Genomic DNA, 18,843 nt, shown 5'->3' with positions numbered 1-18,843 from the left:
AATGGAAGGGAATCATTTTGGCAAGAAACTCTAGAGAACTGTAAATTATAAATAATCAGGAGAGTAAAAGGCACTAGTGAAAAAGGTGGACAAGGAGCAACCAGAGGTAAGGTTTCCAGGAAAAAATTAATAAGCCTTGGAAACCAAAGAGAAGTGAATCTGAATTAAAGAATTGATCAGCAGTTGTCTCCTGCTCCAGAGAAGTGAAGGCAGATAAAAATTGAGAAGTCTTAAAAAATTTGGGCTAATGAGTAGTCTTCATGGCCTAGTTGAGGGCCAGCCATTCAATCAATAGGTGATAGAAGCCCTAGTGTTGCAGGTTGAGAAGTGAAAGGGATGAACTGAACAAAGAATGACAAGTCATCACAAACAATTTTGTCAAGAAACTTTAATGTAAAAGGAAAGGACAGTGGGACTAAAAAGAGTCATTTGTTGAGAAAGGTTTTCTGGAAGGGAAAAACTTGAGCATTTACTGTACTGAGGGTAAGGAGCTATAAGAGAGAGAGAGAAAAGATTGACTAATGATTAGTGTACATCCCAGAGCTGGCCCTCACTTACAGAAGTGAGTAGGAAGAAGGCAAAGACAGCTAAAGATAGGGCTAGGTTTGAGATGTGGTAGGGAGGCTTTCTATGGAGTGCCAAGATGAGATAGTGGAGAAAGGGGATGGAGCAAAGGGAGCAGATGTAATGAGGTCTTAGTGAGCTTTATCTTTTCTTTAAGTGAATGGAATTAAAGAGACTGGGAGAAATACAAGAAAAAGATTCTGTAGGCAGTAGAATAATCAAACTGTTAATGGTCATGACTAGAGGATGCTGATTTAATTACCTGGTTTTTCCATTTATTTTCTCTAGGTTTCAGTGTTAAATCCATACTTTAAAATATATTTCTTCGCCATAGGCAATATTAATAACAATGAAACCCTTGCTAAAATTTATAAATTCTTATTCTATGCCAGGTATGTGGATATTTCACATGTATAATCTTTATAACAACTCCAAGAAGTACATATTATTATCTCCATTTACAGATAGTAAAACTGAGGGGGAGGACAGTTAAGTAAATTATTTGAGTGTATAACTTGTTAGTGGCAAACCTGGGATTCTCCAACTCAAAATCATGCTTTTAGCCATTTAATTCACTTGGATTAGATTCCTGCCACTTTCTAGGATGCCTTTTCCCTACTCCCTCAACTATTGTGCCTAGAGTACTAAGACAAGAAACTCATTTTAATATTCATGTAGATGAAATATAAGCAGAAACCACTTTTCTTCAAAAAGGCATGCTGTGTTCCATTGCCACCCCAAAATCTCTTAATTATCCATGGTTAAATGTACAATTGAGCCCTTCCATTTAAAGGTATAGAGTATTGAGAATCAACTGTGATATTTCTAACCACTCATTTCTGAATTTTTAATGTTAAATAAATGTGTTGTTCCCTTTTTTAGAAAGGATAAAGCAAAATAGGAACATGAAAAATATACATATAAAACATAAGTATATGTATTATATTAGTATATCTGTAAAAAGAATGGTGGAGCATATAGTACTCAGTAATGTTAGTGAATTATATGACTCAGGGTATTGGAATTTATATTCCATACTTTGTTCATTGGGGTTAATTTTAATTATACTCTAACAGAAAATTCAGCATAAAGAAAATATTCTTAGAATGTGCAAATAAATGACATCCTGTCTTTTTTCTATCAATTGATAATTTTAATAGGTTTTTGAATCTGAAAATTCAAGAAGGTGAAGCTCACAACATTTTCTGCCCTGCATATGATTGCTTCCAACTTGTACCTGTGGATATCATAGAAAGTGTAGTTTCTAAGGAGATGGACAAACGATACCTACAGTTTGATATTAAGGTGTGCTGCTGATTATCTGTTTGATGTCCATAATTTTAATTTTATTAAACCTATACAACAGATTATTTTGTTTTATTTTTGGAACATAAAATTATTGACTCTGGCTTTTGTCAAAGAAAATCTGCCCAAAAAGTGGTTGCATTAAGGTTTTAAACTAAAATGTTATTTTATAATCATGATAAAAGTTAAAGTGAAAAGTTAAAGTAGTAGTTTACAAGAAAGTAAACTCAGAATTATTTACCAGCTTGCCTGTTGTACTTTTATTACTGATTGATCAAGATTATGTTCCAGGTAGATAGTACCTACCAAATATAATATATACATATACACACACACACACACACACACACAGCAAAGGACACTATATTTTTATACTCCTATATATAAATATTTAGAAATAAAGATTATCAACTTAGAAATGTATAGGTTTTTTATTTCAAGTAATAGTTTCATGTAATGAAGTGCATTTCATCTTTTTTTCTATCTTTTTATTTAAGAGTTATTCAGAAGTATATACTAGTTACTTTCTTTTTTGTGTGATTTAAAAGTTACACTTTAACTGCCTTGTGCAGATTTTTTATAGTGTAACCCTTAATATATTGACTTCTAAAAAGAAGTCCTGCTATTTAACTAGAAAGCGTAATATAAGGTATTATTGGGGTACAATTAAGAAAGTTACTGTTCTAATGCAACTAATGATCACATATGAGACTATTATTTTCCATCAGAAAAGTGACATATGTATAAGAAAACATTTTTAAATTATCTATGTTCTTGTGAATAATTTCATTTTTACTTTATCATAATCTACCTGGTTTTTAGATTAAACAAAACATAAATTTAAAAAATCCTGTCATTATTATTAAGATAATTGCCACTTTTTTCCTTTTTGTTTCATGCTTTCCAGTGCTATTAAGTATTTCTTGAGATGACTACTTTTTTTTTTTACTCTTTTTGCTTTAAAGTAAATTGGCATAGGAATACTCTCTATATTCACATTTAGAGTTAAAATATTTTCTGTTGTGTTTTGTTATTGCTGTTTAAACAGGCCTTTGTTGAAAATAATCCTGCCATTAAATGGTGTCCTACTCCAGGCTGTGAAAGAGCAGTTAGATTAACAAAACAAGGGTCAAATACATCTGGATCTGACACACTCAGCTTCCCCTTGCTCAGAGCCCCTGCTGTGGACTGTGGGAAAGGACACCTCTTCTGCTGGTCAGTACAAGACAAGTTAAAATCAGCCTCATTACCATTCTATCAATTTTTAGAAGAGATTTTTTGTACCTTCAATCAGGCCTTTAAATTGTATGTTTGATATCATTAATTTCAAAAATGTGTAATGAATAGTAATAGTTATTATTCTCTTGATGTATGCCAGGCACTATGCCAAGTATTTTCATATACTGAATTCTCCCAACAGTACTGTGAGTTGAGTGCTGTTATTGTACCCACTTTACAGATAAAGAGACTTAGGCACAAAGAAGTTGCCCAGAGTCATTCATCTAGGAAATGGCAGAAATGGGATTAGACCCCACCTGTTTGAGTCCAAAGAGTGTGTACTTAACTCTGATTCCAAATTGCTGAGCAAAATTATAAAATGTTTGGTTTAACTTTCTTTCTTAAAATAGAAGTCTCTAACAGTGATTCTTAACCAGGGATGCTCAGAATTACTAAGACAGCTTTTCCAAATTTTCATCCTAAGCTCCAACAGGAGAGATTTGAATTAAGTAGGTTTTGGAGTAGGGCTCCCAGAAAAAACTCTTCACTGAGTCTAATGCACACACATATTTAGGAACTACTTGTTGTGATTTGTGTTTTGTTTAATTTCTGAACCTGATAAATACTCAATAAGTATGAACCAATGATAAAATCAGTAATGGATAGCCTGTATTACCATATATAGTCCTTTGACCATATGCTTCTTTGACATCAGCATTCTACTATATTCACAGAAGACTCAACAAAAATCAGTTGTTTTGTTTTAGTTAATTAAATGAACAGAAAAGAAACAGTATTCTGTTTCTTGCTCATTTCTAGATTTATCACATATGCAAGGATACGGTTTGATGGATATAAAACTTTGCTCTTTACTTATCTACTTATCAGAAACCAAAATCAAATTATAGCACTGCTAGATTTAATAAAAAGGCATAGTAATGGAAATACCCCTACCCTGAAAGACCTATTTCTCACCCTCATCATTATTATCACTAGCTAAAAGATATTTCTTGAACTGCCAACCCATGAAGAGCACTGAACAGTAGGGCAGGTGTTGGTAAACTACTGTCTGAAGTAGTTTTTGAAAATAAGTTTTAATGGACTATTGCCATCTCATGCCAGTTTTTTTTAACCTATTGTCTATGGCTGCTTTCAATTTTTTTTGAGATCATATGGCCTATAAAACCCAAACTGTTTACTATTTGGTCCTTCACAGAAGAATATTGCTAGGCTCCTCTTCTAGGTGCTTGAGTATAGTGATTAATGAAAGGAAAACCATGTTCACACTTTCATGGCTAAATAAGACTCAGCAAGTAAAACAGCAACAAAATACTAAATAATAGATTGTATCCACATGCCTTAGGGTAATTTTTCAAAACCTTTAAAAGACAAATTCCTAATTTTTAGTTCTACCTGTTTTTACTCTTCACTGGTTGGTTCCTGATCCACCTCACTACCCCACCAGAAGAGAAAAAATGAGAAATGAGAAGGGAGTTAATGAACACATGAGCTTAATTATTAGTAAACAAATAGTCCTTGGATGACTGTGAACCTACTTTACTATAAAATAAGAATAGTAAAGTAAGAAAATAAAGGAGCTTCTTCCTCTGAGTTAGTGTGGTGTTTCTTGAGAAACTTGGGCTCTAGCATCCTAAGGCACTCATTGTATGCATCCTATGCATCTAGAATGGTACTAATTCCATGTTATCCTTGGAAAAACTGTGGGAAGTTATCACAGAAGTCATCTTCTGAGTTCTCTGGTTCGTGTAAGCATCCCTAGTTGAAGTGGGCTGATTTAGAGAATTGGTGGAGAGGCACAAAATGAAAAATCAAGTTAACAAAATGTTTAGAAGATAACAGATAGCATTTGCTGAGTGAGATGAGAGAATAATAAGTTGTGAAGGGAAAGGAAAACCTGGCATTGCCTTCTTAAGCTCTATGGTTTCTATGGTCTCGCTTCTACTAGTTTTTACTATAGATTAGCTTTTACTTTCCTTGTACTCCTTATCATCTCTCTTTGTATGCTGCAACTAATAAGTTTGGTTTGATTGAAAATAAGGAAACTAATGAAGAAACCTACCAATATAGGTTTGACTCTAAAAGTTATATATGTCTTTCTATAAACATATATGATGCTATAAACTGTACATTTTTAGGCCAGTGTTTGGAGAAATACCAGCTTACTCTTCTTACACCCCAAAATATAAAATAAAGCTGGTTATATTCAAGATCCACTGGAGACTATATGCCAAGATCACAGCCCCTGCTTGGAATTTTATCCCAGTTCAGGGATGAATGGCCACATGGCTTCAAGGGCACATTTGGTAATTACTTACTCTTTCTCCAATTCATAAAGGTAGTAGAGTACTTAGCAAATAGAATCTTCATTTAATGCACATAGCAATTCAGGGGAAGAGAAGATGACTTAAATAAAAATAGACTTTACTGAAGAGCATACTCAGATTTAAGTTCTTCAACTTGACCTTGTTATCTTTCAGTTTGGTATTTGTTAAGCTGTAGGATTGATGTATGTAGGTATATGATATATGTATATGCTAGGATTTTTATACCTCTCTAGGTGTAATTTGCAATCTCTGTTTTTAAGTGCTTAGTTTTAAGAATTTTGAATAATATTTTGAATTTTGAAGAATTTAAGAGCTTTGCCTATAATCAGAAATTCTAAAAAGAAATTCTTTGTAGAATTCTGCTGCCCTTACTAGTGTTTCAAGGAGAAGCACAATCTGTTACATGCAAAAGGAAGCTTTGCAAGAGAGATTTTTGTAAAATAAAGACATGTGATTCTGGGTTTGCTTCTTTCCGCTAAAAGTTCAGAATTATTCTCTAAAGATGGTTACAAAAACCACAAGAAATGGCAATAATTTCTTTTAAAAACTGCATGTGACAGAATCAGCTGAGAGCCCATCCCTAAGACATGACTGCCTAGATATTCTTGAATAGGTTCATTATTAGGAGGGAAGGTAGGATAGCCCTTTCTGTTGTAGGATAGCCCACCACAGAATAGCCCTTTCTCTTGTAACTTGTTCACCAACCAGTTCTGTGCTCTTAATAACTGAACCTAGAAAGCACTAGAATGCTTTCTCCCCCTAACCTGTATAATTGCAGTTTGTCTGATCTAGGACAATATTGTCCCTAGACAGTGTTCAAAACCTGGATGGACTTTCACTTGAGCCAGTGACCTTCTCCCTTCTGTTTTCCTTTATATTAAATAGAATATGCTACCGTTTAACTTCTCTGCCCTCTGAACTGACACAAAGTCTTTTTTCTCTGGGTCAACTCTAAAGATTTATTTTCAAAAGTTGGTCTTGGCCACCATGATTCTAATCTCTTAAGAACTCAAATTTAACCTGTATAGTGGTCATTTCTATACAGAGTCAACTTAGAATGTCCCCTGGTTCCTTCAATCACCAATATCTCCCTTGGAAACTAAAAACTTGGTTGTAATTCATCACTTCTAAATCCATAGACAGTCAGACGTATTTTCGAATTATCCACAGAAATTGACTGGCCAGGAATATTCTAAGTAATAATGTGCTAGGGTTTTTAATATATCACCCAGCTGTAGAACATTTATTTACTGAAACTATGCAAAGAAGCCTTAAAAGTAGTATCACCACCACTGCGAAACAAATTTGAACCCCAAATAGTAAGGTTTGAATCTTAGTGATATACCTACTGAGAAATCGTAGTATCAGCTTTCCAGTCCTCTTAGTTTCCAGTGTGTCAGACTACAGTGTCATACTTACCAGGTATATGGGCAAGTTTTGAAAGTGAATTTCTTTGCATTAAAATTGTCAACTTATTCTGTTTTTCTCCAGTATACATGGGAAGGATTTTGATAACACCTACTCCCTTGTTAGGATCATGAATTTTGATTGAGTTAAAGCAGTAGTTTCATGTTTCATCTCCTCCACAGACTTCACAGGCAAAGGGACTCTTTAAGGAGTCCTCTGGGCAAAATAAACGAGGTTGTCCCTGTTTGTGGACCTGATAGTTGAGTCTCATCTCCTCTTGCAAAATCAGTCTCAGACCCTTAGCTTAATAGCTCTGGTTCTAGAAGGGTTGGGGGGAAGGATGTTTTCCGGGTTGGCAATATTTCACTATTTAAGTATCAGAGTCCTGCCAACTAGCAGAACATTCCCCAGCTCTTCCTAGGCCCAGAAGTGAAAATATGATGCTTTTTATTTGGTGGAGATCAATCATAAGACTCTGTTTAAATAGGATGTCTACTGTATACAGTGTAGCATGTCCATCTGAATAAATAATGCCTGAGAGTTCAGTTTATCAAATTTCAATAAGAACACATAACTGACATTAATCTGCAGACAGGACCTGATTTGAAAATGCTCTGCCAAAAACTAGCTGTGTGACTTGGTGATAAACAAGCATTCTCTCATATAATACAATAATAGAATAGAAGCCTTCATATCTGATGCAGTCAACCTTAAACTGTACTAATTCTAAAGCCAAACTATTTGTCTCTAAATCTTTTTAGCTCATCCACTTGCTACATGTGTGGCTTGCAGTAGATTACTGATCCTCTCTGTGCACGTAAAATGGGGATAAATAACACCAATTACATGTGACTGAGTCAGTGCATATAAGGTATTTAGAACCTGGTATGCTAAAAAATTTTAGTTTTTAAAAATAACTTTTTTAGTTGACTTATTAGCTATAGGAGAAAGTTGTCTAAAGAGGAGAATCATAAAATGAGGATTTCTACTTCTTCACACAGGATCAGTCATTAATAAAGTTCAAATATGGCTGTAAGCTGAAATTGCCAACATCTTGATAGAATTTCTTCTGTCAAATAATGAAACTTAGGTAGAAGATTTTTCCTTTTCCAGAACCCTTTGGAGCCACTCTGTATTCCTGCCAACAGTTAGGCATATTGACACATTTTTAAGGAAAGAGCTACTGCTTGATCTCTTGATATTGGTTAACTGTTATATTTAGATAGGGTTAAGGTTTTTAGACTAGACAACCACTTTTTTTCTTTATAAGCAAGCACTTCCTTCCCTAAATGAACCCACACTCTATTGGTGTCTCTATTAGAGTTTCGGTTGACTGTGTACCAAAATTCTCCTTCCCATTCACTTGTTTTTAGTGACATTTTGAAATTTAGTCTCCACAACAGGTACCAGGTCTCTCAGAATATGTGTCACCAGTCATTAGTGTCTTGGTTAAAGAATTTTGCTTTCTTTAACCTAAAGAAAGTGTCTTTCTTCAAGAATTTAGCATTCTAGTGTCTGCAGAACATTCCTGTATCTTCATTAATTCTCTCAGAATAACCTGTCTCTCTCTACACATAGCATAACCCAGATTATCACTCATCTATTATGTCTGGTAGCTTTGTTATTCCCGTACTTGGAAGAAGTTTGGGCTTATTTTCTTAGATGCCTTAGTTTTGAAAGTATTATTATTAAATGGCAACCTCTAGCTCTCTAATTTCCATCCTTGCCTCTAGCTTCTCCTTTATTTATATTCTTCACCTTTTCATACTCACTCTTACCATTGCATTGGAAAGTAGTAAGTAGAAACTGTGACAACCAGTTATCACACCCAGAAATTATCCTACTGATCGGGCTCATACCTGAGGAACAGCAGCTCATGTTCTTCCGGTGAGATGCTGGAAAAGAAAACCTTCTGTTGCTGTCTAATGCAACACAGCTTCAGAGAGCCAAGCACACCTAAAACAATTATGCCCTTTTGAAAAAGTGGCATTAATTTTTTTTTCAGACTACTTGAAAAAGTGGGGCTTTTCTTCCCCCATGATTTTCATGGTTCTGTCAGAAAATGTGCTGGCAGGAGAGCCAGACATACTGCCATTGATTATACTAGGTAAAAGAATAGTGAGTATGCTGTTTAATCTACTGGGGGAAATGTCTTAAACTTAATGGATATAATATATCATTGACGTCCTTTATTTTGTTTTAGGTACTGCAATAAAATAGGATTATTTTACACCTTAAAATTTTTTTTATTAAGTTATGAGACATACAGATTCTGTATTCCTGCCTTTATTCCCAAGCACCATATGGAGACACTTCCTAAAATCTGTGGCATATTGCTCACTCTAGTGTATGTGCCAAAGTAAAATTAACAGCTACCACAGATATACCTTACATTTCTGGAAAGCAGAGTTGACTTTAATATGTAGTAAAGTGAATCTAGTATATACATAGTTCCATTTTTAATCATCCCAATTTTAATGACTATTAGGTTCTATTTTCCATTATTTTATAGTAGCTCTCCTAATGGGTGTGAAGTAGAATTGATTTATTCTTACTGTAGTGAAAAGTTACTTCTTTCTTTTTTCCTTAGGTACTTTGTAAGACTACCTGAGTCAGTAGGTGTGTCTTAATCAAACTTAGCAAATAAGATCTTTGTTTAAAATAATACTGATGAAGACAGTGAAATGGCAGCACCTATGGATTGGGTGTTTCTAACCCCAGAATATTTTGTTATTAATTGTAGATATTACCTTTGTACAACAGAATATAGCATCATACTGAATAAAAATAGTATATAAAGGTTTTAGGTCCTCTTTAATGTTTTATTTTTATATAGTTATAGAAAGAATATAAAATTAAGTTACAAATGATGCATTGATATGCTTTAAATTATTTAAGTAAAAACTTGCCAAATTCCAATGAAACAGAAAATTGGGATTCATCAAACACAAAAGTAAATTAGATTGCCCTAACTGTTACTTGGGGATTCAGAGGTAAAAGTAACAACAAGAATGTAACATAAAACTGTACTTCTCAAACTTTAAATGGAGAAAGGTCATGTGGTAATTTAGATAAAATACAGATTTTAATCAGTAGATCTTGTGGGGCCTGTTCTTCATGTTTATCAAGCTTCTAAGTAATGGCAGTGCAGCTAACCAGGGGAACACGCTTTGAGTTGGAAGAATTTAAAGTATTAATAAGAACAGAACCTAATTGATAAAAATATTTTATGGTTCTTAAAAGCATGCAAAACTGAAGTATAAATATTAGGTTATTTATTAGAACTTAAAAAATGTGTGAAAGTGTACTGATTTGTTGGCAGGGGGAACCGATCTGGTGTTATCAAGCTTTGGAGTTGCATTTTTCAGTTCCTCTATTAAAATGCTTCATCTCTCAATAGTCACAGTGCCTCAGTTTTCTCAATTTTAAAATTGGAAGAGTACTTCCCTCCTATTCTTTTACCTTGGTGCTGATGAAGAATATTTTAACATTGCCTTTTCTGTGTTTTTCTCTTTAGGGAGTGCCTTGGTGAAGCACATGAACCTTGTGATTGCCAAACATGGAAAAATTGGCTACAAAAAATAACTGAAATGAAACCAGAAGAACGTAAGAGGAATTTTAGATAGCTAAGCTACATACTTTCTAATAGCATTCAAAAGATAATGTCGTATTTCTTAGAGTCTCCATTTGAGAAGTTTTCAAGTTTGTTATGCTAGAGCTACCCTATTTAACATCATCTCTGTCACCAACATCCTTTTGGACATCATAAGGTTTTGCAAGGGGGAATCATAGATAGGATCCATGTTTCTAAGTGACTTACTTTCCAAATTGAGATAAACAGAGTAAACAGTAGTCACATTGAAGCCCTCCTCCTACAGCCCTTCCATTTTATCCTGGCCTGGGCCAACTAGCTTTACTGTACTTTATGGAAGGGTATATATGATCTACAGTGAAAGGAAGCTTCTTATTTCCCTGGAAGCTTCCAGTGGATGATAAGAGAAGTTAATTTCTTTCTCTTACGTGATTCTGTAGATTTACTTCTATTAAATGCCATATCTTTATTTTTATTGAGACTTTTATAAATATGTTGTCTCTGTTAATTCTCACAGAAATGCTGTGAGACTGATGTTAGTAATCCCATTTTACTTAGATTGGATTGAGTGACATGGGGCATGTGTCTGGTAAACAGAACAAGTTCGAATTACCCTGCCAAAAGGCAACTGCATCGAACAATTAAATGTATCTGCTTTGTAGTAATTTCTCATCTCCTGAAGTGTTTTGTGACAACTTTTTTTCAAATATAAATGAAAATTAATTTAGTTGGTTTTTTACTTTTTAGATAATGGTATTAGTTTGAGGTATTGCAAATCATGATTAAGAATTCATTCAGTGAATCTGTACTATATATATATTCTTAGCAAAGCACATAATAAAGGTGATGCCAGCCTTCAAAGAGTGCAGAGGCTAGAAGAGAAGTAGACAGATATTTCAGTATCATGTGATAACTAATGTAGTTGGGTAAAGATGAGAATACAAAAACAAGGACAAAAAGAAGAAACTTGGGTTGGGGAAGGGAGTGTCAAGGAATCTTCCTGGAAGGCATTGAGATATGAGTTGGGTTTTAGCATCTCTGCAGATGCAGGGATGTGGTAGGTATTCCTGTCAGCAGCTGCAGTGACTCTGGGAAGAGTGTGGCAGCTGTGAGACCTTACAAGCTTGCATTACACTGAGCAACATACCATTGCCCAAGAGCTGATCCTCAGCATTCTAGACTGACAAGGTTCATTTTGTATACTGACTTGGGGTTATTCAGCTCCATGGAAAAAGAGGCTACTGTGTAAACCAGAATACCAGTTTATTCATTGATAATGAGGGAGATCCCTTTCACATGATGAGAAGGCTTATCCAGGAGCAGAGAGAAGTGGATAATCCTAGGATGTTCTGTAGTTAGGTCTGATTAAATATTTCTGTCCTGTAACATTTATCATTTAGTCAGATATTTTTTCTGAATACCTGCTATGTGATAGGCACTTCACAAATCAAAAACACCCGTATAGTTTGTTCTTGTTCCCCAGGTTTGCTGTGCCTGTCTCTTGAATGCCAGATAAAGCTTGCCATTGCTGTTGACCCCACCATTTTCCCTGTTCTCCTTATGTGTATGGGTCTGTATATGTATATGAGTTCCATAGATTAATAAATGCCACTGCCCTACAACACCTTTAAACATGACAAGACAATTGAATTTTGCTTTCTTTTCCTGTTTCAGAGCACCTAGAAACATCTACATTTCCTTTTTTCTTTAATTGAAGTATCATTGATATATAGTCTTACATTTGTTTCAAATGTACAACACAGTGGTTCAACAGTTACCCATATTATTAAATCCTCACCCCATCCAGTGTAGTCACTATCAATGTAGAAAGATGTTTCAAAATCATTGACTGTATTTTCCATTCTGTACTACCATCCCTGTGACCAACTTATATTGTGATTGCAAATTATTGTACCCCTTTATCCCCTTCAGTGCTCCCACCCACCCTAACCCCTCCCTCTTGGTAACCACTAGTCACTTCTCAGGGTCTGTGAGTGTACTACTGTTTTGTTCATTCTGTTTTGCTTTGTTTTTATATTCCAGATATATGTGAAATCAAACAGTATTTGTCCTTCTCTGCCTGGCTTTTTCCACTGGGCATAATACTCTCTAGACCCATCCATGTTGTTGCAAATGGCAGAATTTTTCTTTTTATGGCTGAATAATATTTCATTATATATATGCAACCTCTTCTTTATCCATTGGTCTACTGATAGACATTTAGGTTGCTTCCACATCTTGACTATTGCAAATAGTGCAGCAGTAAGCATAGGTGTGCATATATCTTTTGAATCAGGGATGTTGTTTTTGGGGGGTAAATTCCTAGAGGTAGAATAACTAGATCAAATGGTATTTTTATTTTTAGTTTTTTGAGGAACTGCCATACAGCTTTCCACAGTGGCTGCACCAATTTGCATTCCCACAACAGTGTAGGAGAGTTCCCATTTCTCCACATCCTTGCCAACATTTTGCTATTTCATGTCTTTTGGATAGTGACCATTCTAACTGGTGTGAGATGATATCTCATTGTGGTTTGATTTGCATCTCCCTGTTAATTAGCGATGTGGAGCATCTTTTCATGTGCCTGTTGGTCATTTGTATTTCTTCTTTGGAGAAATGTCTGTTCAGGAGCTCTACCTTTTTTTTTTTTTTTAGTTCTGCCCATTTTTTAATTGGGTTATTTGTTTTCTTGGTGTTGAGGCATATGAGTTCTTTATATATTTTGGATGTTAGCCCCCTTATCAGATGAGTCATTTATGAATATATTCTCCTATACTGTAGATTGCCTTTCTGTTTTGCTGATAATGTCCTTTGCTGTACAGAAGCTTTTTAGGGATGTAGTCCCACTTGTTCATTTTTTATTTTGTTTCTCTTCCCTGAGGAGATATGTCCAGGAAAAAAGTGCTCATATTTATGTTCAAGAGATTTTTGTCCATGTTTTCTTCTAAGAGATATTTTATGGTTTCATGACTTACATTCAGGTCTTTGATCCACTTCAAGTTTACTTTTATGTATGGAATTAGCCAATAATCAAACTTTATTCTCTTACATATAGCTGTCCAGTTTTCCCAGCACCGGTTGTTGAAGATGCTGTCTTTTCCCCATTGTATGTTCATGGCTCCTTTATCATATATTAATAGACCATATATGTATGGGTTTATATCTGCACTCTCTAATCTGGTCCATTGATCTATGGGTCTTTTCTTGTGTCAGTACCAAACTGTTTTGATTACTGTAGCTTTATAGTAGAGCTTTAAGTCAGGGAGTGTAATCTCACCTTTGCTTTATCAGGATTGCTTTGGCTGTTTGGGGTCTTCTGTGGTTCCCCTGTGAGTTTTAGGATTATTTGCTCTAGTTCATTGAAAAATGCTGTTGGTATTTTGACAGGAATTGCATTGAATCTATAAATTGCTTTGGACAGGAGAAACATCTACATTTCTGTTAGAGATGACTTGCTGTCTCCCACCCACCTACATTTCTCTATACATTTCCATGGAGCTTAAAGTTAAGGTCCATGGGAGAAATTTACAAGAGATGAGGCTGGAAAGGTAGGTTCCAGATTGTGATGGTTCTTGCCAAATTGTGTGAATTTGTCCTAGTAACAGAATAAGCTGTAGATTGTATTTTTTAAGTAGAGAAGTGGCATTATCAGAGATTTCTACCAGGATAACTGATGACTAGGAAAGGGAGATTGAAAGAGAGACAAAAATTAGGAAGGTACATTTCTAGGTTGGGTCAGAGGGGGGGGGTCATGATATCATTGGTCAACTTAGGAAATTCAGATAAAGGAGTGACTTTCAGGGGAATGAGTTTTGTTGTGGACATTTTGAACTTGAGGTACTTGCAGGACGTATGTGTGAAGATGTACAATGAGATTTTAGAAGTCTTATCTGCAGCCCAGAAGAGATGCTGAGCCAACTTAAGAGTAACTTGTTGCTTTTAAATAGTACCTTCATGACCAATTTTGTATTTGCTGAGTGGAATTTTGTTAGGATACAGAAATAAGATGCCCTCTGTGCTCTTGAAATTTACATTTTAGAGATGGAAACAGCTATATACAAAACTAAGAAAAAAATATCATAAATGCTGTGAGAGAACAGTGTGTCTGTGGTACATTGTGAAGGAGGGAGGAACGAAGAAGTAGGAGATAAGTTATCTCTAGGAGAGGGTGAGGAAAAGCTTTATAAAAGAATTGATATATAGGGTGTGTCTAGAAAGCTAATAGGTGTTCTTCACACAGACAAGAACAGGAGGGGCATTCTAGGCTTAGGGTGAAGTACGGCTGTGAAACAGCATGGCATATTCAAGGACTCTAGATAATTCAGTATAGCCAGTGCAGAGGAAAGTACAGTGAGAGGCAAGACTATCAAGCAGAAGTCCAAATAAGGTGGTGGGGTGGGGGTTTATGCAGTGCTGGGAGGTCTGACTTTATCCTGAGACACTGAAAAGGAGTTTTGAGTCGGACAGTGATAACTGAAGATGCTTACTTAGAAAGATCACTCAGGCAGAAGTGTGGATGATGAATTAGGGACTATCAAGACACTAGGTAAAAACACTGTTTCGGAGACAACTTCAGATAACCATGTGAGAGGATGTGGGGGCTTGATTAAACAAGACAGAAGCAGTCCAGGTGGGATAGGACAGGTGTATACAGGAGAGTTAAGAAGATGTAGTTAAGTTATATATCTAGTGTGCTTACTAGCTGTCTAAAAGACAAAAAATTAGTACAGTATATTATTTAATTCTTGAGTGGAAAAGTGCCAGAAGTGTCTGATTTGAGAGATAAAGCAAGTATTTTGAAATGGGTGATTATTTTTAGTTACCCCTTGTCATTCTAAAATTGGATCAGTCATTTCCCATACCCACAGATAAATTTTTAGTAGGGAAAGGGGAAGGAGAATGACCTGGCTAGTAAGTACAGATTATTGGTGGGACTGTGACAGAATATCTTTGTATGTGATAATGAGGAGAGAGGAGAAGTATGGGAACTAGAAAATGATGTGCGTGGTGAATACATGGTTTATTCTCATGGCCAGAGACAGAGAGACCTCAAATTTAAAACTGAAGCTCACCCTCAAATGGGCTTTTAATTCAGAAAGGTGAAGAGACTTTAGATTACTTGATAGGAGGCAAGATACTGAGGACACCTGAGAAGTGGTCTACCAGAGGAGCCAAAGCCAAGACTGCAGGGTTTCCAGTTGCTGAGGAAAACCAAGGAGTTTTCTCACTTTCCCCCACAGTGAGAGGTAGTGACCAGAAGGTTACTATAAATGGCCACTTAAGTTTACAAGAATTAGAGACTTAAAGCAAACAGCAGCAGGCCAACTATAATATTTAAGCAAAACATCATTAAATATATATAAAAACATTCCAGAAAAGTATGATTTAATGCTATATTGAATTTACATAATAATTTGGATCATTGTCACAAATCTTCAGCATAAGATTCTCAGCTGAGTCATGAGATCCTTTGCTGCCTTATGCCTAATTTTCCAGTCTTTGAATTACAAGATTCAAAAGGAATGATAAAATCTAATTAATTAGACAAAGTATTAGAAAATACACTGAGGTCTAGTCAAAGAATTAATTCCATCTAAAGATTCAAATACTGTTTTTCAGCACTGAACCTGTCTCTGTTGTGTCTAATCAGAGCAGTAAGCAGGAATGATTATATTTTTGTGTAATGATGGTTCATTTATACAATTTTCAGACCAATTTTTTCTTAATACATAATAAATAAGCATACTCAATAAATAAATTATTGAATGGGATTCAAATAGTCTTTTTAAGAATTCAATCCTTAACTGCTTTCACTTGTATACATATTGATTCTACTAAAAGTTCCAAGATTGTTATACTTTAATGCTTGACTAAATAAAGATTATATTCTTTACAAGGAGATTAAAGCACACTACATTATTAAGGAAAGAAGATCAGGGTACAATAGGCATGTAAATGAAGGGAAGAGTTTGGAAGTCTATAGAGGTGAAGAAGACTCACCAGGTCGATTGAAGGGAAATAAGTTGCTGCGTATCTGCAGTATGTATATGAAAAGTATGTACAAAGGGCAGTTGTATGAAATGAGTGTTTTCAGAGAACTGGAAGTAAAGGTATTTTTTTCTAGCACAAGTCTTTTGGTGATAATCGTTGGGTTATTTTCTAACCATGATTTACTTCATAGAGTCCTCTGGAATGCAGTTAACAACTAGTGTTCTCTCCAAGGGTGGGAAATTGTTATGTTGCAGGCCACATAGCCACTTCGTTTTAATGGCTTTGTGCTTTATTTACTGTAACAATAGACAATAGAGGTCATAAGAATATGTTAGAACCTCTGAGCTAAAAATAGTGTTGATCTGAAGGGAGGAGAAAAGCCACTATTAAACAAAGATTAGACATTGTACTTCATGATTAGGTTTTATAACAAGACCTTTTATAAATGGTATTACTCCACAGCTTGACCTTGTTAGCCATAAGTATAGTCAGTCCCTTCTGAAATGCTTATTCTCCACCAAATTATCTGAGAATTCTCTGTAGCAACACCCTAATAAAGTCACTTTTTCCCAAGTGGGTTTAGAACTGGAGTGGAGTCTGACCAGATCCTTGCTGCTATTGTTACTCTTTGCTATGTGGAAATGAAAACCAGTGCTTTGCAGTTGAGCAATAGCTGCTGTTCTGTTGTTGACACAGACTCAAGTAGATAGGCATTTGGGGTTCTTACAAGACAGCCCCACTCCTGCACCACTAGGCTCCAACAGAGGGCTGCTTCTAGTGCTCAGCTCCTCCAGGTCATACACAGAACCACTTCCCAGGGATCAGTCAGCCCAGATTCTTATCTCCCTTCCCTCTCCAGGGATTTATATCTGGGGTAGTTTTTCTTTTAAAACTTCAAAACTCTAAATTAGAGTCTGATTTCTCCTCTGCTTTCAACATCAGGGCTAGCCCCTTACGCCACTCTTATGAGAGTGTCTGTATGTAATTAGGGTCTTGATTGGAGGCCATTTTGAATGATTCCAGAGCAATTTGGGGCATTTCTTTCAGCAAAGAAAAGGTAGCACTTCCCTATGCATTTGGAACTAGAAAACAAAACAAACTGAATTACTAATGTTCTTGTAGGAAAAAACTTTTTAAATGAGCATTCAGAACCCTCTCTAGACCTCCCTCCACTGGGGAAAGGGGGGACAGGAATGGGGCAGTTGTAGAATATAAAATGTAAAATTAACAATCTTCAAGAACGATGGCATCCTTAGGATTGCAGATCTCAAATTAAGGTAGAATAAATTGAATTTTAAGATAACAGGTTGTTGTGGTGGTATACAGGTTGGGAGAAGCTTGCCAAGTAGACAATGGCCAAATCACAAAGAGCTTTGTACTCTTTGCTGAAGCAATTTGATTGTATCTTGTAGTCAGTTGTAATCAGTGGGAAGCAATGAAAAGATTTAAAGATGTAGATTTTTAAAAGATCATTGTACAGATAATATAGGGCTTGAGTGTGGGAAGAAGGATCTGGGGAGATAGGTTGGTTTTCTGTGTTTCAGTGATCTAGGCAAGAGGCTTGGAGAATCATAGCTAAAACAGTTAAGAAGTAGGAATGGAGAGGAGACAGGTATGAAAGAGAAAGAGGTAGAATCAATGGGATGTGGTAGGTGAGGGAAAGAGGAGGGTTTCCAAGATCATGGTCTTCTTAGATTGACTCTGGGTAGATCATCCTGTCACTTACCAGGATAGGGGATAGAGAAAGGACCAGTTTTGAGGGAAATGATAAGTTTAACTTTAGACATGTCACATTGGACTCATTTTTAGTTTATCAAAATAATCATGGCTAAAAAAAGGTATATTTCAATGTACTCTAATTTTTATGGTGTTTAATTACTATGTTGAAGTTTCTGATAATTATGTTTGCAACTGACCTCTTTAAGAACTGTCTAAAGTAACCATTCGTTCTGTAATTTTCTTTGAAACAATAGTTTTAAACAGATGACATATTGCTTTTTTTTTTAAGTTTGGTTTTTTTCTTCCTTAGTTTATTTGGACACAACTTTAAAAGAAATCTCCTTTAAACCAGGTTTCATAAATTGTGATTTTGGAATACAACTCCTTATCCTCTAATCATGCTGTTCAGAATGAAGCAGTTTTATAACTTTGCCATAGATCCTAATAGGAAAATAAATATATGATTAAAATTGAGAGACAGCCTGCAAAGAAAACTTCGGAATGTTTTTCCCTGAGGTTATACACTAAGTCATTTATTTTTGTGTTTGTGTCTAATATCCCAAAGTGGTAGGAGTTAGCGAAGCTTATGAGGATGCTGCCAATTGTCTCTGGTTGTTAACTAACTCCAAACCTTGTGCTAACTGTAAGTCTCCAATACAGAAGAATGAGGGATGCAATCACATGCAGTGTGCTAAGGTAAGA

General features: G+C 35.4%; 1 protein-coding gene across 6 annotated transcripts in view; it reads left to right on the top strand.

Moving 5' to 3' along the window:
• Positions 1 to 18,843, top strand: part of ANKIB1 (ankyrin repeat and IBR domain containing 1) — a 162,541-nt gene that overhangs the window by 123,122 nt on the left and 20,576 nt on the right. For all 6 annotated transcript variants that reach the window (XM_037019878.2, XM_073238842.1, XM_037019877.2 and 3 more), the window contains 4 exons: positions 1,725 to 1,869; positions 2,918 to 3,084; positions 10,357 to 10,445; positions 18,707 to 18,837. In XM_037019878.2, the coding sequence (XP_036875773.2) occupies positions 1,725 to 1,869; positions 2,918 to 3,084; positions 10,357 to 10,445; positions 18,707 to 18,837 (532 nt within the window). The remainder of the gene's footprint in view (positions 1 to 1,724; positions 1,870 to 2,917; positions 3,085 to 10,356; positions 10,446 to 18,706; positions 18,838 to 18,843) is intronic.

This window comes from Manis javanica, chromosome 6 (assembly GCF_040802235.1).
Source record: "Manis javanica isolate MJ-LG chromosome 6, MJ_LKY, whole genome shotgun sequence".
Classification (NCBI taxonomy): Eukaryota; Metazoa; Chordata; class Mammalia; order Pholidota; family Manidae; genus Manis; species Manis javanica.
The sequence above is the reverse complement of the archived record's forward strand: the minus strand, read 5'-3'. Positions and strand labels throughout refer to the sequence as shown.